We start from the raw sequence: 24,830 nt of genomic DNA, 5'->3' as shown, positions 1-24,830 counted from the left end.
AAATCGTCGCATCGTCAATCATAGTAACTCAGTGAATCAACTGCGCTCTATGGCTTGCACATACGGGAGCTCCATCCTGTTGCGAAGAAAGTGTTCATCGTTAAGTACTTTGAATTCGCTGGATACGATCGTTCCGATAATATTCCTACACTTCTGGAGAAAAGCATTGAACGGAAGCCTGGTTCCGGTCGTCCGACTGTACTACGCGATCGTAAACTGCACCTGAAGCGAAAGTAGATCATCATGCGGAAATGAAAGTCAAGACCGGCTGAGTCGGAACAGCAAGCTGAAAGTTATGGAGACTAAAATTTTCCGACAAAGCGGAATGTCGTGGTCGTCATGGATGACGATAAGTATTTAACGCTGGATGGCAACGACTGACAGAGAACCAGCTACTTTACGTCCCCCACCAAGAAGGTAGGTACCGATGTGAAGTATATCTCCTACGTTGTTCCCAAAGAAGGTGCTTCTGTGACTAGCCATCAGCGAAAATGGGATGTCAAAGCTCTCTTCATTAAGCATCCTGCAAAGGCGAATGGCGAATGAACTGCAAAGTTTAAGCCCCTTAAAAAACAAAGAATGGAACGGAAAGCTACACCTCACATAACAATTTTAAAACATCAAAATGTATTCCCATCTATGTTTTCCCCCCTATTGAACATCTTTTTTATTAAATTTTTTTCTCAAGTCAGGTCAATGAATTCGTCTCTATTTATTTTTTTCTATATTCGCAAACGAATGAAACCCTTCATTAATAGAATTAAATGTTCATTAAGTGACATGGGAAAGTTCTTTCCCATATCATGATTATGTTTGCTATTTTCATTCAACAAACATTGTCCGGAATACTTACCGGCTTTATCGAAATGACATTTATTGGATTATCTTTATTAGTGCTGACATTCAAGGAACGATAAAATTTCAATTCTTTACTACGTATACGAGCTGAGATTGACAATTGTGAGGTATTTTCCTACCTACTAATTAAATACTAACACTAGTTAAGTATATCTATCCGATATTGTTGCTTCTAATTATCACATATCATATTGGAGAGGATTCCAGCTGGCGATTCTTCATGCTATGGAATTTTCATAACAAGCCATGGCAGTTTCCCATACTTCCGGTAGATGTAATAATCATACGCCAGCTTCGTAAGGATGAGCAGAATTAACGAGGCGAAAATAATGCTCAATATGTCATAAATGGCCGCTTTGTTATGCTCAGCCAATCGGCACACATCGTTCGGCGTGAGTGTCATTACGGGGACATAGGATTTCCGACCTTCATCGTCTAACGTGTAGCAAGTGATGTTACGTGAATCCACTATCACAGATTCATGCTTTCGAAGGAACTCCTGCATCCGTGTCGCGAAGCGACATCCGCAACGCCATGGATTGCTGCCCAAAAACAATTGGCCAACGTGTGTGTTTCGCTCGAAGGCGTGCTCTAAACTGTATACCCTTATCTGGAAATGAAATGTTTCAAAGATACAAATACACATAGTATAATTGTTTATAACATCTACCCTGCTAATTTGATTGCCACGTAAGCTAAGAATTCGAAAATTATCCAACCAAATACTGTCCTCTAGAACGTCAATAGATGTGAGCTTATTGTGGTCCAAGTAAATATCCTGAACCTGATTGTACAAATCAGTAGTTGCCAATTGATCTACCTCGGTGATTTCATTGTTCGATACATGAAGCACCGTAGTGTTCGGAGGAAGATAACTTGGCAACCTGTAGAAACCTTTTCCGGTACAGTTCACTGTGACCAGAGGTTGGAATGTCTTTCCGCTATCACTCAGTCGCAGATAGGATATCCTACAGGTGCAGTTCTGAATCTCCTCATTTCGGCAATGCTCTCGTAAGATTTGCTTGTACGTCATAGCCGTCATCATCGGCCGCCCAGTGTACTTCCAATCCTTGCAGACCAACGTTGACTTGTCGGCGTAGAATCCACTTTGTTCTTCCAACAGCCAAATCATATCATTGGTGCAGTTCCACGGGTTACCTGCGAGAGGCCTTTAATAATTATTCGAAAAAGGTTTGGTTCAAAGTAATAAAATCGAATCTTCAACATGAGGATTTATTGTAAGCAAATTATTTAACTACTAGTAAACACCGCTCACCTTGCAGATAAATGTCCACATGTTCACTTTGGAACTTAAACGGAGTGATCTTCACCAGTTCATTGCCCCTCATGTTGAGCTGTCTCAGCGCCGGTAGATTGTAGAAAACGAACTCTCTCGTCACGTTCAATTTCGTCCCGGTGATGTTGATGGCCCACAGATTAACCAACGACGGAAAGTCCCCTTTGAGCGACCACAATTTTTCGCCGGTAATCGAAAGCTTTTCCACATTTGGCACCAGTTCGAGCAGCTCACGGGGATCGAAAACGCTCGACGCCCAGTTGCACAAAATCAATTCTTTCGTTCGACTGAACCTCCCTCGACTGTGAAGCGTCCGGCGATAGTCCAATCCTCGAAAGCATACCGTTCTTAGGGTCTGCTCGAAGAAGCAGTGATGGTGTTTCGCCGATATATTATACCTCGTATGATCGGAACATTCCCCGATGGCAACATTTTCAACGGCCAGGTTTTTCAAGCTCATTGGCAGCTCGGCCTCGAGGGGTAGAAACAGTCTGGAAGTGAGGAGATATAAATGATCCAATCGATATTGAAATGCTTGGTCTAATTGATTTGTGACGCAAAGGCTAATGTGTAAAACTAACTTCAAGTGACTTGTTAACTAAATTAGCGCCCAATTGGCGGGAAGAGACTGCAATCAATCATGTGATTTATTTTTTCGTTCGTACGTGCGTTGTACTCTGTACGTGATTATTTGTATTGTTTGATGGTGTATTCATGTTTCATATCTTTGATTGAATGAACGATTGTGGTTCCATAAATGTATTGCTGATTCAGGTCACATTTGTGGAAGTACTATTTCCTCCAGTGGAAACACCTCAACGATGTACAAGAAATCATGAAGAAATACAATTTTTTTAGTTTCCACCAGTAAAATGAAAAGTGAAAAAACCGGCAGCGAAAATAAAATAAATTGTAGACGTTTTTCTGATCACAAAAGCTTGTTTCAAAACAAAATGAATGATCGGACAGAGCACAGAACCATCGAGATGCGAAATAATATTAGTTTCGCATTTTTCTCGCTTTTTTTTATAAATGAATATACAATTTATAGAATAAATATAATTGTATAAGCTTGAAATATTCGTAGTCGTTTCGGGTTATGAACGAGCAACTTCGAGAGGTATTGCTTTGCAAAATTCTATTGGTCTTGGAGGAGCCTCCAAGCCAGCTACATCTCGAACGGAACTGAATCAAGGTCATCGATACGATACATTTTCGATATATTTTAAGAAAGAGGCTCTCATAATGACATAATATTTCAGATTCATAATGCTCAACTTTTAGTTAGACCTTTTTGATGCGAAAGGATCTAATTTCAATTAGATCTAATCAAAAGTTAGACCCTTAAAACACATCTAAAAGGATCTAAATCAAAACAATACAAGCCTTGGATCTAACAGAAGAGTCTAACTAAAAATTTACAAGCATGAAGGATCTATTCATGTTTTATTTAATCCAAAAAAAAAATGAATTTGTGATGTAGGTGTTGATTTCTCGTACAGTCTGTACTCAATAATTGAAGCTCGACTCGACAAAAAGTTAGAGGAACAGGGTGCGAAGTCGAAATTTTTAAGAGATCTTTTAGAGGCGAATGAACTGCAAAGTTTAAATCCTCTTAAAAACAAAGAAAGAAAGAAAGAGATTTTTGGAATGCTGTTATTTCGTGAAAAGTCTACGCATAAAGATGGGATGTACGTCATTTCAAAGCTTCAACTTACAAGTTTTTGAATTTTTTAAGCCCATACTTTTATCTTGTTATGTGTAGGTTAGGGTTGCAATGGATGTATGAAAAAAAATGATCATCAAATTTTAAGAACCGACCATGTTCATTTTAAGAACTGGCCCCAAAAAATGACCTGTACAAATTTTTAGCTCAATCGGACATGATTTAGGAGTGCCTCAAAGCGCTCAAAGTTATGATTTTTTTGACCCTGTAGAATCTCCCAATGAGGTACATGAAATCGGAGTTTTGAAAAAAAAAATTTTGAAAGGTTTTCAAATTGCATGAAACGTCAAATGTACTGTCATCTCGATTTTTTTTTAAATCCCGATTTCATGTACCCCTGATTGGAAGATTCTTCAGGGTGAAAAAATGGGTGGTTTATATTTATGATATAACCGCAAGGTTAACGTGGGTCTTAGCAATCATTTGTTTGTATTAATTAAATTTTTGATTGAATGAAACAATTTCCGAATTCAATTGAATTCAATATATTTGCTTTGTGAGAAAAAATATTGTTTAATGCCATGTAAGGTCAATCCATACATTGTGATAGATTATGTTCTTCGTTACAAGTAAATTTAATGACAGTTCTTTTTCGTTTGGTATAATGCCTAGGACAAAATATGATCTAACGATTATTTTATTTTATGTTTCCTTTTGAAGTTTGCATCTCTCAAGTGTACGTACTTCTCGAACCGCGAATTTGCTTGATTTGATGAACTTCAGGCACTCAATTTCGATTCTGACATGTACGTCGAACGCATATTGTTTAATCAATAGCAGCAAATTGGTTATCAACATTTTGCATAATCATCAAATGGTATGCGTAAAAATCCAATGAGCAGAAGATATGAAGGCATGTCTTTCAATAACCGAACCAAAGCATTGTTTTCGTACCCGCTCTTGTAATCCGTGTTAGGAAAACACTTTTCGGAGTGCAAAAAAAACATGCGGGTGCAGAAGTACCTCCGGCTTGCATGAATCAACAACTTCAACATCTACTTTTATACTATAGAGTATTTAAACCCGAAGGCTCATTCGCCTCTAGTGTCTGCACGATTTTCCCAGGTTTTAGGAGATTTTTCCAGGTTTAGGAGACCGTGTTAAGGAAACATATTCCAGTTTTCACTAAGGCAAGCGAGTACAAAAGTACTCGCAGTTTGCATTTATTTGCAAAGCCGATTCCCCCGACATCTTGGTTTTGAAGTCTGTGTTAGAGAAACACATTTCAGACAGAACAAAAATGCCCCCGACTGGCATGAATTTGCAATGCCAATTTCCTCAGACACCTTTATTCTGTGTTAGGGAAACACAGTTCAGTGGAAACAACAATACCCCTGACCTGCATGTATCTACAATGTGTTAGGGAAACACATTTCAGCGAGAACAAAAGTCCTCATACATTCATGTATTTGCAATTCCGATTGCCAAACGGCTGCTTGGTTTTGATGGCTGTGTTAGGGAAACCGTAAATCGAATCAATCAAAACGAGGCAGTTAGGGCGTTTAGAGAACGCTTAAAATTTTACAGTTTTTCAATTCTTTATCTTATGAAAAATAACATTTTATTAATTGCGATAGAAGCGTAGAAATATCCCCTATCAATTGATGCAAGTCAGAAATGTTCGAGTTATAAGCATTCGGAATCTTTCATTTTTTCCTGCATGTTCTGTGTTTAGGTTTTCATTTCACCCCTCATATACTCTAGTTAGACGTAGTCCCACGTCAAAATCAAACTGCTTTGAGGCACCCCTAAATCATGTCCGATTGAGTTGAAATTTTGCACAGATCGCTTTTGGGTCAATAAACAAAATGTACATGGTCGGTTTTTGAAATTTGACATGACCATTTTCGCGGCCACCCTAGTGTAAGTGTAGTTGACAACAATATCACGAAGAAATAAAGGATTGATTCCTTTCTGTTTTTTCAAAGATTTTGCGGACTACCCTAAAAACATATCGAAAGGGACGCCTTTCGCTAATTCCGTGTTGCACTGTATATTAAAATGAGGAAAAATAAATCCATTATTCCTGCATGAAATTGAAGGCTTCATTTGGCATTGATAATAATTTCCGATTTGGGTTAAAATTGCACCGTTCAGTACGAATTTTATATCTCTATTTTTGATACCGTTTAGCGTAACCTGATCGCATTTATACAATCGAGATAACTTTGCGAAAGCTATTGTAAATAACATATAGATTTCCACAGCCCAATATTCATGCCCTAGACTTCTCATTCTGTCAATTGAACTCACCGCATTTTGGCCCGCGAAATCTTATTTTCCAACATTGTCTATTGGTACTCAAGCTGCAATAATACACGATACTTTGTAAATACTTTTTTGAGTTTGGAATAGTGCTAATTACCGGTAATTAATTCAGTATTGCACCAGCCGAGAGCTGGGCCCATTTGCATATAGGCTGAGTAAATATAACACCATCCTTTTCATTGCCTTTACCAAATCAGTCGTTGGTTACTAGGCTGAGTACTGACTCTAGTAAACACATTTGTCGTATACTCGACCGAACACATGAACAAAAATTGAAGCATTTTTATCAGCAAACACAATCACGTTGATTTTCAGAAATTTTTGCTACTAAAATCATACCGGTATGGTCTGCCACCACTAGGGGTAAGACGGCCACATGAATTACCTCGTGAATCTAGCCGTATAGAGAATTATTGTTTCGGACTAAATTCGCGTAGTCCTACGTCCTGAGCGGTCGTGTCTCGGATACAATCCCTCGAATTTTTGACAAAATGGCGGTCGTTGGAAAAACAAAACGCGAGTTGAAATGTTTTTTTCTGACATTTCCCTATGTTTTTAAAAAAAGTAAAATTTAAAAACTATCATTTTTTAGAGGTTCATGCGATAGAGAGTTGCCTGCAGATTGTATCCATATAAATTCGGCATGAATCGGTTCAGTAGCACTTGAGATATCGTGTACGCCAGTTTGAGAAAAAATAGTTTCGAGAAAAACGCGTTTGAAGATCAGGTTAGATACCGCATCACTAAAATTGCTCTAACTCGGTCAATAATAGGATTTTCGATAAGTCATTTCTAGGGTATATTATTGAATGCCTATACTATAGAAAGATTAAGAAAAAAAATTGTTTTTTTTCAAATTTCTAGACTAGAATACTGCTTTAATCACGCACGCTAGAAACCAAGAAGCCAATCAATTCGCTCAGGAATTAGTGAAACCTTTTGAAATCTAGAAAGTCTGATCATCGTCCGGAAAATCGGAAGCGAATCCAAGAACATATTCGAAAGTAGTGGGCCTTTTCAAGCGGAACAACAAGCTTTTATAGAGAGAAGCGGCAAAAAAGGCGATTGTTTTGCAGTTCTAGATCCAAAAAACGAAGAAAAGGATTACGAAGTAGAATTTGGTGTAGAAGCGCTTGACGAAACTGTATGATTGCGTGGTTATGAACGATGAAAAGTACTACCTTGCAAATTTCGATCAAATTCCTGTGCAGGGAAACCACGATATACCTCGGTTGATCGAAAGAATGTAAAATCAAAATTAAGTCGAAATTCCCCGAACAGTTTTGAACTGATAAGTATATTGCAGTTGTGGTTTTGAAAGCTTTTGTTACATATTGATCCATGAACCAGTGAATTTACCAGGAGTTCGTACGGAAAAGATTACTGCCTTCTCTAAGTCAGCATGAGGTGGATTGCCTATTCTACGCGGACGTGACAAGCCCAAATACAGTGAATTATTAAGGGCACTTGCCGTTTCGGGTTTTATGAAGAGTGGTATCATACTGTGGAAATTTCATGAGGTTGTTAGCCAACTCCCATTTGGGAACATGGAAATCGATTTAGTTGGAGAATCGCTGGAGAAATTTCTTAAATAACATCACAACGATTTCAACGGCTGTTTCGTTGGGTCGAAGAAAAAAAAATCACCAGGAAAAGTGTTTCGTCAGGTGAATCGGTAAACGTGATTCAAACAAAAAAGCCAATGTAACGAAAAAACATTTTCGATTTTTTTTAAAAAAACCTCCAAAGAAGACTGGCTAGTTTGATATGCTTCAATTTGATATTCATATTGATGAATTTCATGCCAACTCGTCTTAGGAGTAGGCAACACCGTCTCAGATAGCAGGGCCAAACAAATTTCTTAATTTTTGACAAAAAATTATAACACAAAAACTATAGTACCTACAAAATCTGGGTCAAAGGATAAAATGTAGAAAATTGTTTAAAATTTCATAAAAAATACCAAACATTTAAAAAAAAATTGCTGAAAAAAATTAGAATTAATTTTTCTCAAAAACGTTTTTTTTTAAATTCTCACAAATATTATGTGAATAGCCATTACAATTTACAACAAGTCGTTCATACATCGTAAGATGGGCACTTTTACAGGGAAAAAGTTTTCCTAACAACAACTTTTTCATGTTTTCTTTGTAAAAATTACAACTAATACTAATTTTGTTTAAAGTCAAGATAGCAATAAAGTGTATTCGACAAAGTTTCAGATCTTATTAAAATATGAACATTCGTCGAAGACTTTCTTCTATAGTTTCTGGAATATAGGGTATTTTTGTATGGAGACCCCTGAAACAAATGTTTTACTCGTTACATTGTTGTATGTAAATTCTTGCGATTGACATGTTCTTGACTTGTTTCTGAATAGTTAGCAGAGTATGTAAATCGCGATAATTTATACACCCATACCTCTCTATACGGCCGCTCTTTATACGGCATTTTGCTATAACGGCCTTCTTCAATTCAGGCACGTTTTCGATTTGCGGCCTAAAATGTTTCGTTATAACGGCAAAAAAAATTGAGGATTGGTTCAAAAATCACTTTTGTACATAAGTGAAAAAAAAAATTGCGAGACAATGACTTAAGCAACAAAAAAATACATACGCATATTCCATGTAACATGTAACAGTTGTTTCATTTTTGTTTATAGGTTATTGTTGGTTTTTATGTTTGTATGTTGTATGTATTTTATGTTTTTTGTTTATGTTATGTATGTATTTCGCTGCTATCTGAGATGGTGCTACCAACGACTAGACGAGTTGGCATGAAATTCGTCTATTACCAAAATCGGTTCAGTTGTTCAAAAGTTATGAAATTTTGAAAAAGTTATTTTTTGAAAAAGGGAAAAAAAGATTTTTCGGACCACCCTAAAATAGAAATAGGCACCCTAATAAAACAATGAAAAAATACGGGTCTAATACTTTGCGAACAAAACTACCGATTGTCACGAAAATATGAGAACTATATCGATTTGGCATGGAATGGCTGATTACTCATAATCATTTAGATCCACAAATAGTATCTAGTGGAAATATTTACTATGCTACGAAACGGATGTTTATGCATTATTTTTTGAATTCTCAAGACTGTATTTCTTTCTGTATCAAATAATAATTGTCAAAATCTCTTGAATCTTTTGCATTTTAATTCAAAAAGGGCTCGTCAAAACGTGCTTCAATTTTAAGTATTTGGACTGACTGATGGGTCATTTTTCCTCGGCGATAAATCAGCATAACATACAAAGATTGAAGGCCATATAATAAATATAGACGACAATCAGAGAAGGGGAATGCTGGATAAATTTCGCTGATGTAGAGTTGTTAATATCGGAGCACGGCATCAACTGATTATAAACTGTGAACACGGAATCATTAAAATGTTACGCTAAGATTAATCGTGAGTGATAGCACAAATTAACAGTCGCTGCATTCGATTTTAAGTGTAAACACGCAATCCGGACCGTTTAGCGATTATGCTTCGCTAAGCTCATCCACGTTTTCCCGCATTGCGTTAGTCACATGTGATTTTGCCTCTCTGCTTCGAGCATCAACATACAATATAACTACATTATTCAAAATTGTTAAAATTTAATAAACTATATATTAGGATAATTGCGGGATGTTGTGTCCTTAATTAGAATAAACAAAATGATAAATGTCTAATACATTGACAAAATTAACGAGGCTGATGCTCAACACTTCAGTCCATATTTGGAAATTAATAAATATTAGTAAACAGTTGGGTACTACATTAGTGGACTGAGAAGAAATTGAATGACCGAATCACTACAGCACATTTTTGAAAATTAGCCAGAACTCGACAAGAATTTTCTGAAAATCATTCGTTTTTCTCCTGAATAGAAACGAATAGAAACGAAGAAGATTTCAGAGAAGCGCCGGCCAGTTTTTACCTCTAGTTAGAGTGATAATTATTCTGCCAACATAGATTTTTTTCCTCATTTTAATTAATGTTTCATTACTACATCAAAAGACGGAAAAAATCATTTAGCGCCGTTAGTGCTAATGATCCATATCGTAGTGTGATCTTTGATTTCAATTTCATTTTAATCATTGGAGTATTTCCGTCAAAGTCCGTTCTTTGGATTTACACATGCATAGTTTCCTTCTTGTTACTGAAAGAAGTATTTATAGGGGAAGTGGGAGCAAAGTGGCCACCCTAAGGAATAAGCCCATTTCCTGCGTTCACATAGCGCTTCAATCACCGTTTTTCGAAGAATATTGTTATTCAAGATAGGACACGGTCACGGACAGGACACGGGCACGGACACGATATAACGTCACTCGATATAACGTACATTTTACCTCGATATAACGTACACATGTTCAATGTGTAAAAAATATTTTCCGAAATAGGTACTGAGAGTTTCATGTCAATCTCACAGGTTCAACAAAGGCCTCTTGCTGGTCTGTACTTTTAACCAATCTCGAAATACAACTGGTTTTATGATTCCGGATTCTAAATGAATCAACAGCATGAAGGAGAACATCGTGAGAAATGTTGGCTTCATCTTTTAATTGAACTTTTTCATCATTATTTGTTTACCTCACCCAAACAACAACACAAAAAAGTAATACAAGCTATGTTCTATGTTATTTTTTTTTGCTTCGATATAACGTACAATTCGATACAACGTACAATTTTGAAATAGAAATGTACGTTATATCGAAGTTTACCAGTAATCGAGTCAAAAAAAAATTTTTTTTTTAATTTGTTTTTTTTTGCATGTATTTTTCGTTTTTTGAAAATAAAAGAGGAATTTGATTTTTGATTCACCCTTTTAAAGTTAGAAAACACCTTTCTCACATGAAAAAAAAACAAATTTATCCAGATTCTCTCAGGAGGTGATAGATGATCATATTTGATGAAAGAAAATCCTCCTACGTATATGTTCGAATTTCAACAATGGCAGAGTTATAGAATTATATAGAATCCGATCTGTACTACCAAACAAGCAAGTGACCATCCTCACTGTCCAATTTTCCCCCACTACCCCTATGTGTTATTTAACCCATTAACGACCAAGCTGTAAAAATATTTTTTTTGACGAAAGCCATTGGTGTAATTTGGATTATTGATGATAAAGAAACCCCAATGTTCAAGAATTATTTTTTTCCCATTTCCCATTTTCTGGGAAACGAACTGAAAATCAGTTCAATTAGCAAATATACGGTAGTCACAAATGCATCAATTTCATATTCACGAACGAACAAGCACCGGAGGATAGAGGTCTCTAAGTATAAACCTAAGTTAATCCACCTAAGATGAGATGTGACATTTCTTATTTGATGTAATTCAACTTATTACTGGCAGGCATATGCTGTTGTTTTTATTGTTAGCCGTAGACAAATGTTTATGCTTAAGAATTATTTCTTTCTAAGTATCCATTTCCCGAAAAAAAACAATTTCCAATACCTGCAAAGTACCAAAATAATGCGAAAAAACAATGGAATCGAGGATTGGGTGGTTATCATTCGGTCCGGCGAAAGAATATTAACACCAGCAATCTCATTAAAATCCTCGTTATACGTACTGATCATTTCCTCCAGCTCCTCTACACACGAAATTCTACGGGCCACCATTACCTAAGGTTTTTACGGACAAAAAATCATACAGATTTTCAATAATATTTACTGAATCAATTGATATTTGCAAACGTTTACAAATGAGAATGCAAAAACAAATGAAAAAACTTCCGTCTTGAACCAAAACGCGCTGCAGAGGTTAGATGTGTTGGTATTAATTCATCAAAAAAAAATCGTTATGGCCAACGTTTGATTTTTCGAACACTCAATTTTCCCGGTTGTTATTTTCCTGTATGAGGCTCAATCGAACGATTTTTGCCCCATATTGCATTGTATGTTCTTTTATAAAACTAATACATTAGAAAAGTTCACATAATTTTGTATTTTATTGTGTTTTTTAATTGAAATTAAAAACACGTTCCAAACATACTTGCTTTAAATCGAATTTATTGCCCAATAATGTTATACAAAACTGAGTGAACTTGATAGTAAGTGGTAGCTAATATATTAAGCTATCTTTTGATGCAAAAACATTACCATATGGTAGCTTTGCAAAGACATGAAAAATTATCAAAGTTGCTGTTCGATTTTTCGAACGCTTGGCCTAAAATGGGTTAACGCGTTGGAATCCATCAATTACTAGCAAAAATGACTTGAGCCATACAACGATCAAAATCTGAACTTCATCAAAGATCAAACACAATAAGTGTTTCAGAAGTCAAATAATCCTGTAAGGTAGAGTATATGTTCGTTTCCATCATCATTTTATGTAGGCACAATATGAGTTCAATGTCATTATACCTCCATTTTTCCCTATCGTCTCCAAATAGATGTTGTGGACCCGCGAAGCAAATATTTCAAGCCTAGCTTACGGTTATGCTGTATTCCAGAAGCCAAAAGTATATGAACAAAAATCAAAACAACGGATCATCATAATCATTCGCTCAACATTCATTCTGAAAGCATGATTAATTGGTGATAGAAATTTTAGCTTCTCGTCTGTGTCAACCAACTGGCTTTATATAAAGCTTGTCCTTTCGTAAATTTTCCGCTAACTGGCCACAGCGGGTTTCTCGTGGTAATAGTGATAATATCATTCTATTTTTAATTAACACTTCCAAAATAGTATCATATCGCAGCAGTGGGAGCAAAAATTACATTTGCTCACAAGCTGCCGGCGTCAATCCCGGCGTCCGCCGTGGTATCACCTTCACGTATTGTAACAGGTAACGACAACAAAACTGTTTATTGCCACAATGTCACACACGCACAGAATGTTCTCTTCTACCATACCAGCGATATATAATATATTTTTTTGGCTATTTATCACCACTCACAATGTGAAAAGAATGCACCAGATTCGTAGTGACAGAATTGGGCCACACGACGAGGTCATATTTTCTACGGATGCCACCGGCAAACCAGGCGCGAAACCGTCGAATCGTCTATCTACCAGAGATATTTGATCAATGCGTGGTTTTTTTTGAAAATGTCGTCGAACTGCGAGATCTCGACAGTGAACTGTTCGCGAGCGCGAATGGAATTCAACTGATAGTAGCGTAGAGAGAATTTAAGTTTCACGCCCAGTATCAGTATCAAAGCTTCATGGTTGGGCCATGCTTCTGTACCTGTGCATCTTCAATTCTAAAAATTACATTTGAGATACTTTTGATCAAGTTTCCTCTCCGAAATTGGTTAATTTTCATACAATTTTCCCGCAATTCACCGCATAATAGGAACAGTAATTCTTCCGCACGTCTATTTTCGAAACATATGCCATCCTAAAACAAATGAAATTGAATATTTGTGTGTTACTCTCTGTTTGTTTTGCTACGACTAAATTACACTGAGCGCCGCAAAGATAAGCAACCAAATTAACCGTTCGCGCCAAAGTCATCAACTTCCAGTACTTTAGAATTCACGTGCAGCCCGAAAATCGCCGCGGCACACACTCGAATTCATGGTCTCCCTCTGCGAGTATATGTAAGTCAATGTCACGGAAGAATTGACGATGATAATCCTCGCAAGCAGCCAGCATGAATCATCAGTTGTATTCGGGATCTAAAGTTTTGAGTAAATAACTGAAAGTTGATCCTCCACCAAATTGTTTTGTAGTAATATTTTTTTCTGTTGCATATTGGAATTACCCTGTGTCTGAGCTAGCGAAAGTACCTCATTTTTTGCTCATTTACAACCTGTTCTTGTTGACAGGGGATTCCGAGGCTTGGTTCTCGAGTTTGTCTCAAAAAATATGGAATGAAAACGCGCTGGTGTAAAAATTCTGGGAACAAGAAGACAAACAGAAAAATAATTGAATGCCGCAGTAGCTGAAAGGTTACCTTGCGCTCGATCGAAGGAGTGGGTGTGATTTTTACAACGTAATACGTGTAATAATATGGACAATGGAGGAAAAGTGGTTGATTTGTATAGTTACATTTAGAATTTCAGATTTCTGTTAATGAGAACACCTTCTACATGTTATTCTATAATATTTAAACCACCCTATGGCAATGAATACTGAGCAAAAGAGGAAAAGGGAAACAAAAACCGAAAATCGTACATGATTCCGCAATTTAAGGTAATGCGAACCGTGTCGAGAGATGTATGGCCGATGGTGTTTAAGAAATACTCTGTCGCTAGCGGAGCGTGTGGGAAACCAGAGTACAATGGGGCGACTCCATACAAAGGCTGGCCAAGCAAAAAAAGGGTTGTAAAATGCGAAAAATCATGGTTTTTACATTATTTGAGGATGCTGAACACGAATCTCGCATCCATTTTTTATTTGGGTCCGTTCACAAAGCACGTGATCCAATTTTTGGGATATTATGGCACCCTTCCTCCGTAGTATTTTCTACACACTTTTATATATAAATTTATGATCTTTTATCACAAGCAACCCCACTAGGCTGATCATTCAACAAGAGCTAAAGGTTGTACCGCTCATGACAACTCTACACGAGCTGATGTTTGCGCCGGCTAGTGACCATTCTATCCTGGATTCCTCGAGTCGAGAAGACGCACCACGCTAGATATGGGGTACAGACTAGGGGGGCGTTGCTGATTAATGGTCAGCTGCATCCCAATAGGAAGTATCCCGTGTCGGGCACACGTACAGAGCATCGAAGACTGCAACATACCAATTATGAGAACACTTGTAATACTAACCTCGAGCCAACCGCGAGTAATCGGTTACATATTACTAACATAGTTATAAGGCAAACATTGTCGAAATATTGAACTCCCGGCCCCGTCAGGTTGACGCCATATGAGCCTTAATAAAAATATATATTTTGGATAAAAAAAAAAAAAAACCCACTAGGCGAAGAAAACCCCCCCGATATTGAAGAAAATACGTTGTTCATGGACGACCCCTCAAATCAAACAATTTATGCTATACAGTGTCGGACAAAACATTACAAAACATTGAGACCACTGCTCAAGCAAAAAAAAGGAAGTGATAAAACTTTGCGAAAAATATTCCATCATTCCATAATCCAATTAAAGCACTCCATTTTTTAATAATTTATTTGCATTTTTCGATGAAATTTATAATAGCTTTAGTGAAAACTTAGCAACTAAACGATTCCCAGCATCTTACCGATGACCCGATGTGACAACTCCGGATTCTCGAAATGAGTGCACAGGATTAATTCACGACGCTCTTTTTCGTTCGACGACATTTTTCCAAATTTACGAAAAATTGATAGTGAAGCATGGCCAACGTGATCTATACACTCTTATCTGATTATAAGCGAAAGCTGAAGATATAATTCCTAAAAATTAAATTTCTACAGCATTTTTTCCGTGATGCAATTTGATGTGACACACCCTTTAAAATGACGCGACAAAATTTAGAACCAGTTCCTCGTTTCGGCTTTTTCGAGTGTTGTTTCGACCGATTTTTGAAGAAAATTGATTGACGTTAGATAGACGAGCGTTGTCTTGAAGAAGTCATTAATAAAAATGGAGAGCACATCGAGTAAATTTATTTGAAGCCTAATAAAGATAATGAACTCGAAAATGTTGCCTAAAGTAGATGAAAATGAGAGAGGTAGAAAAACAACAAATTTTCGCATTTTTTCCTGCCGCACCTTGTACCTTACATGCAGATTGACAAGACGTTGCTCCGCTACGCTTCAGCACACACAGTCAACGCTTTACACAGAAATTATTCGACCACGGGTTACAAAAATGCGTTGTTGCACCTCACACTCAGACCTGTGGAACTCACAGTCAATACTCTACAGAGAGGTTGTTCAGAAACAGTCAAGCATTATCATACTTCACATGCAGACTGACGATCTGCTGAGCGTTGGGAAGAATTTGAAAAACAAACAAACAACTATTGAACAGTTGCCAGGAAAAAAAAAGTTGACACCCCCTACCCCGTGCACTGGTACCGAGTCCGGTGAGCCTAAATTTCTCGATCGAACAAAAGGTCCCGGATATAATCGGCTAAAAAAGCTATGCGAGTAGACATTGGCGATGCTATGTTTTACACTATTAAGGATTGAGTTGGAATAATACCCATCAGATAGGAAGTGCTGAAGGCCTGTCTTCCATGGATTACACCCTCCATGGCAGAGATATTCGGGTGTGAAGAACTTAGGTGACGTATGGCCACTTTACACTCGTGTTTGAGGTACTGGAGCGAGAAGAGGGTTATAAGCCTTATGTGAAAAAATGAACCATTTAGTTCGAGTGTACCGTACCGAATTCATCGTTTTATTTGTGGGATATATGATATATGACTGGAATACGAGGCGGAACAAAGTTTTGTCAGCTTGCGTGCGAGGTGTGTTATAGTAATCATGCAGTTACTCCATGTAAGAATATGAACGACACAGTGAGTGTCAGGTATAATGGGGCACCTTTTCTGTGTAGAAAGCATGAAGGCGGTGATGAGTATTCTATTAAACGTGGTGCTAGACATTCAGGAGGCGATTGGTCATTGAGGGTAAGATTTTTTGAAACTAACTACTTTAATGAACATCTTTTAGGTTTGGATTTTGAAATTTTATTTTTATTTTAAAAAAACCTCAACCGCTTCAACACAGTAGATATATACTTGAAAAAAGAGTATCAGCACCCGGCTGAGCTTCATTTTATGTATGAACAGAAACATCTTCCAACTTGACACTTTCCATTAGCGTGTCCACTCTTTCTGCAGCTGCTGTCGCAGGAAGGCCCGGAGCAGCCAAACATCTCTCGTTTCGATAATTCTAGAAAAAAACAGCTAAGTAGATTATACTAACATGTATATCCATCGCTAGTCATTCGAATACAACATAATGATTGATATGATAAAAAAATATGCGAATAATCTAAAAGAATTTAATACCTCTTTCCTAGATTGGATAATTTTTCATACGTACTTACCGTGTATTTTTGGGATTTCAGCTGACCACGCAACGGTGATTGCTACACACAACAGCAATATGTAACCAAGATATTTCATTTCGCTGTATTTCTATTCAGTAGTTGTGGAGTTAAAATGAGCGATTTCGCCGTTACCGCTGAATAGCTGCATTTTTAGTTTTGCTCGGCGGATTTATAACTGCAAAACGAACTCGGGTGATGGTTTGTTTTCTTTAGATAATAAAGTGTAAAAAATACATTTCACGATGGATGTCAACATTCTACAATCGCGAATCCAATCAATTTCAGGGTTCTACCTCTAGAGTTGATCAGGTTAATCTTGGCAAACTACTCAGTTTCACAAAAGCTGGATTCAAATACAGGATGAAATATTTGAAAACATTTATTCGGAAAACAATCCTTCGACATCATAGAGTCAAGAAATTGTTATACTGCATCGCTTGATGGGCAATGCTTTTTTTCAGCAGAAGTTTGACGAGAACAATTTATAGTTCGGAATTATCTGGAGCAAATTGGATAAACTCCGACTGGGGAGACGCGATTCAGCATTGCAGCAAAAATATTCCGAAAATCCACGGTACTTAAAATAAATCTTACTAACAATGTTACCAACTTGAAATAAAAGAAAACTAAACAGAAATTCACAAAGTTTCGGCACAGCATTAATATCATGACGAGTTATACATACATTCTTCAAGAGATTGAGCTTCAACAAGCGCGTATTTGGAAGAGACATTCCCTTTTTACGCAAGCTCAGCAAGCTCATAAATGGAAGCAAGGTCTAAGTCCCTGACTTTGTTTCTCAGCAAATTCATCGTGGATCTTTAGGCGGTCGCGTCGTGTCGTCGGAATCTACAGGGAGGTCTTAGATTATGATGACTGCAGAAATTGCGATAATTGCGCTATTTCGTTATTGTAATTCTTAGATCTGCTGCTGGATGCATTATTCCATCTATTATTAAAATATACGTCATCACCAAATGAACGGAATTCAAAATATGGATCTCTCTTCGTTTGTTTTGCCGCAATTTTGGAAACGGCAGAGATAAGCACTCAAATCGTCATCTTCGAGCATTTTATAATTCACGTGCAGCATGGAAGCTGCCGCAAAGCATATGAATTAATGGTCACCCAATCGAATACACGTAAGCAATTATCGCAATTATCGGATAAAAGTAGAAGATTTCTCGAGAAGGAATCGTCCGATTTCAGATGTCATCATTTTGTTATATTTTTTGTATCAAATATGTATTCTATGTAAGGGAAAAACATGTTATTTGCAAGTGATTGAAAAATGTCGAACGAGAATTGGGTCTGAAAATGATTTGATATTATAATGACGAGTTCTGGTAGAAGTACTAGGAAATTTATAGTTAAAGGCATTTACAAGGTAAAAATTAAGCAATGAACCGTTCTGCGATTGAACCCATGGACGTTCGCTTAGTAAGAAAACGTAAATGTTTGAAAGTATTTATAACAAAAAAACCATTTTGGCGACACGAAGTTTGCAGGATCAGCTAGTATAATACAATATTGAACGTCTATGGGCCACTTTTGTCTCAGCTAGCGGAAGTACAGGAAGTACCATCTATACTTGTACACAGGGGATTTCCAGAAAGAGGGTTGATACAGCCAAACTTTTTATTTTTTGCGAGGGATAGGGACCGCTCAAAAAATGATACAAAACTTCATCAGTAGCTCTAAAACATCGTATTTGCTACACAATTAAAAAAAACCTTTTTGTACGGTGGATAGCAATCGCATAAAAAAAGTTTCCCTAAGAGAATAACTCAAATCCACACCGTTCGTCGTTCACCATTTTTCGATTGTGTTGTGACTGTGTTGTGCTTTTAGTTGTCTGTCGAAACTATTAGAAACCATTAGAAATCATGTCATGCGCAACTTCGAGCATTTAATGGAAGGATGGGAATGATTAAAGAAGTGGATAATTTAAACGAAAATATGCTCTTTCACACCGAAATGCATATAAAACATCGAAAAAAAAAACTAAATGGACGATTGCTACGCCAAATATGCTTCTTTTCATATATCATATAGGCATGGGGGTACCAAATGTGATAATATGTACTTTACTGATGGGTCCACTATAAACGAGTCCACAGGATTTGGAGTGTTCAACAAAATTTCCAGCACCTCCCATAGTCTTCAGTTCCCTTGCTCAGTGTATATTGCTGAATTGGCAGCGATTCACTGGGCGCTGGATAGTCTTAGCTCTGTTGAAGCTATCCGTTCAGTGAGGCCGGAAAAGCACTCGCCGTACTTCCTTGAGAGAATACGAGAAATTTTGAGTGCTTCATTCAGACGCTGTTATGTCATTACCTTTATCTGGGTCCCTTCACATTGCTCCATTCCGGGTAATGAGAGGGCTGACTCATTAGCAAAGGTAGGTGCAATTGAAGGCGATATTTATCAGCGTCAAATCGCCTTCAATGAATTTTATTCTTTAGTCCGCAAAAATACCATCGCTAACTGGCAACATAAGTGGAATGAAGATGAATTGGGCCGGTGGTTTCATTCGATTATCCCTAAGGTTAGCCTCAAACCGTGGTTCAAAAGTCTGGAATTGAGTTGAGACTTTATTCGCACCTTCTCCCGACTCATGTCCAATCACTGTTTGTTAGATGCACTACTCTTCCGTTTCAATCTTGCCAGCAGCAATCTCTGCGTTTGTGGCCAAGGTTATCACGACATCGAGCACGTTGTTTGGTCGTGCGAGGTGTATCTGGTCGCCAGATCGAATTTAGAAAACTCCCTTCCGGCCCGAGGAAAACAGCCTAATGTGCCGGTAAGAGATGTGTTGGCTCGGTTAGACCTTGATTACATGTCCCATATATATATGTTTTTCTTAAAGCTATCGATCTTTGTGTGTGATTGTCCCTATATCCTTATACCCTTCTTCCCTTCCTTTGCGGGTAATTCGTCCCCTTGCTATAAATAGTAGGATAAGGTGAAATGTAAATACACTATAGATATGCGAATAGATTTAAGAATTGAGTGTTCATCAACATTGTTACAATTTCCTTATATCCCATCCTTCTTCTAAAAATATGTCACCCTTCTAATCTCGAGTACACCGCGAGTAATCGGTTTTCCACCTTACTAACCATAGATGTGAGAAAATTGTTTATATATTAGGCTGTCAAAAAAGTCCTGCGGTATTTCCGCGAGATGTCGTTGTAAGCGCGTAGTTCTAGTTGTATTCATTGTATCGAGTCATACTATAGCTTGTTGGAAAGGTATTTTATATAATAGAGGCCTTGACAGTGTTTTGTTTAGTTAAGTCGTTGGTGAGTTATAGTGTCGCAAATATGAAGCAAAATAAAGAGAAAATCCGACATATTTTACAGTACTACTATGACAAAGGCAAAAATGCATCTCAAGCTGCCAATAAAATTTGTGCAGTTTATGGACCCGATACAGTTTCCATTTCCACCGCACAACGATGGTTTCAACGTTTTCGTTCTGGTGTAGAGGTCGTCGAAGATGCGCCACGCTCCGGAAGGCCTGTCGTCGAAAATTGCGACAAAATCGCTGAATTAGCCGAGAAAGACCGGCATAGTAGCAGCCGTAGCATCGGCCAAGAGCTGGGGATAAGTCATCAAACCATTATTAATCATTTGAAGAAGCTTGGATTCACAAAGAAGCTCGATGTATGGGTGCCACACACGTTGATGCAAAAAAACATCTTTGACCGTATCGACGCATGTGAATCGCTGCTGAATCGCAACAAAATCGACCCGTTTCTGAAGCAGATGGTGACTGGCGATGAAAAGTGGGTCACTTACGACAACGTGAAGCGCAAACGGTCGTGGTCGAAGCCCGCTGAAGCGGCTCAGACGGTGGCCAAGCCCTCATTAACGGCCAGGAAGGTTCTGCTGTGTGTTTGGTGGGATTGTCAAGGAATAATCTATCATGAGCTGCTCTATGGCCAAACGCTCAATTCGGACCTGTACTGCCAACAACTGGACCGCTTGAAGGTAGCACTCATGAAGAAGAGGCCATCTTTGATAAATAGAGGCCGCATTGTCTTCCATCAGGACAACGCCAGGCCACACACTTCTTTGGTGAGCCTGTAAAAATAAACGAGTTTATAAAAAATATATCATAGGTTCTCAAATGGGGATCAACACTAGGGTAGGAGCCTACCTGTTGGTCTCAAATGTTCCTATCTCACGCCTCCACGAAGATCATATGACGACATTTTTAGATCGGGCGTGAACTAGAAACACACACCTGGTCTTGGCTCCGAGAACGGGTGTCGAAAGTGGCTAAGTGAGGGGGTGCGAGCGATTCAGAGCGCTATATCTCTCCCGGGGAAGGCCTCCCGGGTCATGGAGGCTTTGCCAACCCGCTGTCTCCCGGGCAAAGGAGATACACCCAGACAATGGAGCTAAGGTCAAGACGAATACTACGAATGCGATCACCCGAGGAGGGTCCCCGAACTGGAGCTGGTCCTGGAACGGGCGTAAGAGCGAGCGGCCAGCGGCTGGAGGGCGATGTGCAAGAGCGGGCCACCAGCCGGGTTCAACCCGAAGAGCTACCGCCACACGGAAACAGCAGCCATCGACATCACCAACGAAACGCTGCGCCTACGAGGCGTGTTGCGACTGTCAGACGACAGTCGTCCACACTTGTGGGTACTACTAGGCGACGGATCATGTGGACACATGAAATGAATGAATTCGTGATCCGCGCCTATTACATCTGCACTGCTTTGGAGACGGACATGAGCGGTCGCCCTCGAATACTCGCAATGTTCGAGGAAGCGTATCCAGAGTTCGTCGGGAGGCTTGACCAAAACGCGATGAACGCGAGGCGTAGAGCGATTGTACGCAACAATATGCTCTCCCAAACGCAAGTCGACGAGATCAAGCAGCAGGTGCAGAGAGAACTAAGCTCCAGAACATATACCATATACCGCGCAGAAAAATCGCACAAGAATAGAAAATTGCACAAAAAAGGATTATCTGTATAGTTATTATTATGCTGTTGATATTTGGACGCCTGGAAATTTTTTTGGATGGACTCTCCTGTCTGTCCTTCAACGTGTCGTTGGAAGATGATCTTTACGGAAAGCAGACTTCAATATGCGGGGCACGGTTTTCAACAAGCCCAGTCAGTTTATCTGCTTCGCCGATGACGTAGAAATAATTTAAAGAACACATACGACAGTCCTCTGGACGATGCTAGAAGAGGATTCGCAAGCGCTTGATGTTTTCGAACGCCGAGTGCTATGAACAAAATGCGCCGATGTACAGGTAAATGAAGTATGGAGAACAAGGTTGAATCACGAACAGGCGTAGCTCTATGGCGAACCCAGCATCCAGAAACTCGCCAAGGCGGGACGAGATAGTTGGACCACGTAGAGCAGGACTTGGCAAGAATCGGTGTAGTTGGTGAACTGTAGCTATGGATTGAATTTATTGAAGGAACAATCTTCATGGGATGTAGCATGTTTGTAAATAAATAAACGTTATGAAAAAATGTGATGAAAAATTTGGTCAGCGTTAAGTCAGAGGGGACCAAGTTGCAAAACTAAAAAATTAAGCATTAGATTAAGCATTTCGTAAACTATCACCACATTTATCTGATTTGAAAACCACGCGTACTGCAGGAATAACGTATCGAAATTGTTTTGAATTTTCAACGAAGTAGGGTAACACGGGGTGAGTTGGACATACGGGGTAATTTGGACCACCCCATTATCTCAAAAAGTACGGCTCAACTTGGATTTTTTATAATGTCATCTTCTTTCATTAATGAACCGTAAGTAACTAACGTAAAAAAACTTTGGTAAATTTGGTGAAATTTGACAGGTGGAAGGAAATGGTAGCTAAAAAACACCAAGCACTTTGATTTTCAAAAAATGTGAATTTTCCGATCGTGGTTTTAAGGTTTTTCCCGCTGTTTAAACAAACTTTTCGTGTATTGTGCAGTAAAGTTCTGTTCGCCTACAGAAGAGGAACAATTTGATGCAGTAAACTGTAAGTTTGATAACAATAAATGAAATTAATTGCATTTTAATTTTTGCATGTTATGTTGGGTGACATGGACACGTTTTTGTGGGGTGAATTGGTCCTACAGATTTGAGGTTTTTTCTTTGGTCTAATTGATTCCAGATGCCGCTGAATTACAAAAAGAGGATAAGCAGACAACGTTGAAAGGAGGAGGAGCTTGAAAGAGCAACGCAGGCCATCAAGAACGGATTTTCTTTGACCAAGCATCGAAACTGTTTGAAAATGCTCGAACAACAGTGACAAAATCCATGCAGAATTCGAGATGGTCTCAATCAAAATTTTCTGGTCAGGAATATGGCCAAGACACCTGGTATCGATCCCAGAACACAATTACTGATTGTAACATTATTCCAAAATACTTTACATAAACATGAGTAATTTTTTTTTAGATCAAACACACACTGGACCACAGATGGTCCAAATCACCCCGCATCAAGTTTAAATGTCCAAAAATTATCTTTTTTATTTTATAATATATTTGGTAGTTTGAAGCTTGATATAATGATTGAACATTATTGATTGAGAGAAAACAAGTGTAGCTTAGTATACAATGTGACATTTTTTATTTAGACCGTATTGGTTTGGAAATATTAGGCGATTTGCCTAGGTGGTCCAAATTCCCCACTTTTCCCCTAGATGTAAAAAACGCGTCGAACTTTCGTTCAAACATAATAATAATAATAGAACCTCATCTAGAATTCAGGTCACACTTATTAAAATGAAAGTTATAAAGAATTATGTAAAGATGTGAAAGGCATAATAATATTGAATTATACTCGATGTTTTCTTTATTGCATCATTTTATATACATAAAATTACCATCCCAGGTTAGTACACGAAAATCTTTTTTCGCTTATAATAATGATACGATTATGAACTACACGCCTCTGCCCATTCAAGAACCATTAGTCAGTACCATAGAGGCGCGTCTTCTAGCCAAGCAATAGATCTTTGATATACACGAATAGTCGCCAAAAAAAATCGGTTTTATGCTTAAGGATAACGAACTCCGAGAAAACATCACCTTTTGAACGAACACCAACATCTTCCGATTTGACATTTTCCCATAGCGTATCCACCATCCTTGCAGCGGTTGTTGCAGTTTTGACTAGTGCATGTTAACGTTTGTACGAATAATCGTTTTGACGGTTCTATCGATAAACAGTTCAAATTAGTATCACTTTCACTGATCGATCAATATAATTACCATGCCCTCCGGTAATCTCAACAGACCACGCAACGCTGATCGCTACGCACAAAAACAATATATACGACAGATATTTCATTTCACTGCACTTATGTCTTACACCCAATGCGCAATTGAAACGTTGCAACTATCCCAAAAACCGATTCAACCGATCCAATGCGGAATTCTAATAACACTAAAAGCATTCCTGTGTGGACCCGTTTATATCAAACCGGCTTGATGTCGAGCCAGCTTATAGATCTTTATCTACGTCAGGGAGCGTCTTCGCGAATTGGTGTAACAGTGACAGATAACAGCACTGCGTGAGGAATGGTTCTACACGATTTTGGTTGACGTTGAATATGCTGTATTCCCAGCTTGGATTGGTTGTTTCATAGATTGGCTGCGAGTGCAGGCGACGTATTGTTTTCCCCAGATAAGGTGTACATTTTAATTTTCACGTTAAATGCCATCGTTCGTATTCCGTCAACAATCACGTTGGGAGGGAGTGACGTAATGGAAA

The 24,830-nt window shown here is 38.3% G+C and overlaps 1 protein-coding gene and 1 long non-coding RNA gene across 3 annotated transcripts; both read right to left on the bottom strand.

Annotated features, from left to right (window-relative positions):
• Nucleotides 1-915: 915 nt before the first annotated feature.
• Nucleotides 916-13,237, bottom strand: LOC129771865 (protein singed wings 2). 2 transcript variants are annotated; one of them, XM_055775980.1, is made up of 4 exons: nucleotides 13,042-13,237; nucleotides 2,135-2,646; nucleotides 1,529-2,016; nucleotides 916-1,468 (listed from the first exon to the last, which is right to left on the bottom strand). In XM_055775980.1, exons 1-4 carry the CDS (start codon nucleotides 13,098-13,100, stop codon nucleotides 1,082-1,084), a joined length of 1,446 nt encoding a protein of 481 aa, XP_055631955.1. In that variant the 5' UTR covers nucleotides 13,101-13,237; the 3' UTR covers nucleotides 916-1,081. The 2 variants fall into 2 exon arrangements, with proteins under 2 accessions (XP_055631955.1, XP_055631956.1); XM_055775981.1 differs by lacking the exon at nucleotides 13,042-13,237 and adding an exon at nucleotides 12,506-12,984.
• Nucleotides 13,238-16,698: 3,461 nt separating this feature from the next.
• LOC129771876 (uncharacterized) lies at nucleotides 16,699-17,223 on the bottom strand. The gene is made up of 2 exons (XR_008742491.1): nucleotides 17,084-17,223; nucleotides 16,699-16,926 (listed from the first exon to the last, which is right to left on the bottom strand). It is a non-coding gene; the product is annotated as an uncharacterized LOC129771876 (long non-coding RNA).
• Nucleotides 17,224-24,830: the final 7,607 nt, after the last annotated feature.

The sequence above is a fragment of the Toxorhynchites rutilus genome, chromosome 2 (assembly GCF_029784135.1).
Source record: "Toxorhynchites rutilus septentrionalis strain SRP chromosome 2, ASM2978413v1, whole genome shotgun sequence".
Taxonomy (NCBI): domain Eukaryota; kingdom Metazoa; phylum Arthropoda; class Insecta; order Diptera; family Culicidae; genus Toxorhynchites; species Toxorhynchites rutilus.
Note: the sequence above shows the minus strand (reverse complement) of the source record. Positions and strands in the feature narration are given on the sequence as shown.

Bases quoted from the DNA above. Each gene is read 5' to 3' on its own strand.
- LOC129771865 (XM_055775980.1), bottom strand. From the start codon at position 13,100: ATGACCTCGTCGTGTGGCCCAATTCTGTCACTACGAATCTGGTGCATT. The intron at 2,647-13,041 runs GTGAGTGGTGAT...CCTCACTTCCAG, and splicing joins TGGTGCATTCTTTTCACATT to ACTGTTTCTACCCCTCGAGG. The intron at 1,469-1,528 runs GTAGATGTTATA...TTTCATTTCCAG, and splicing joins GTGGCAATCAAATTAGCAGG to ATAAGGGTATACAGTTTAGA.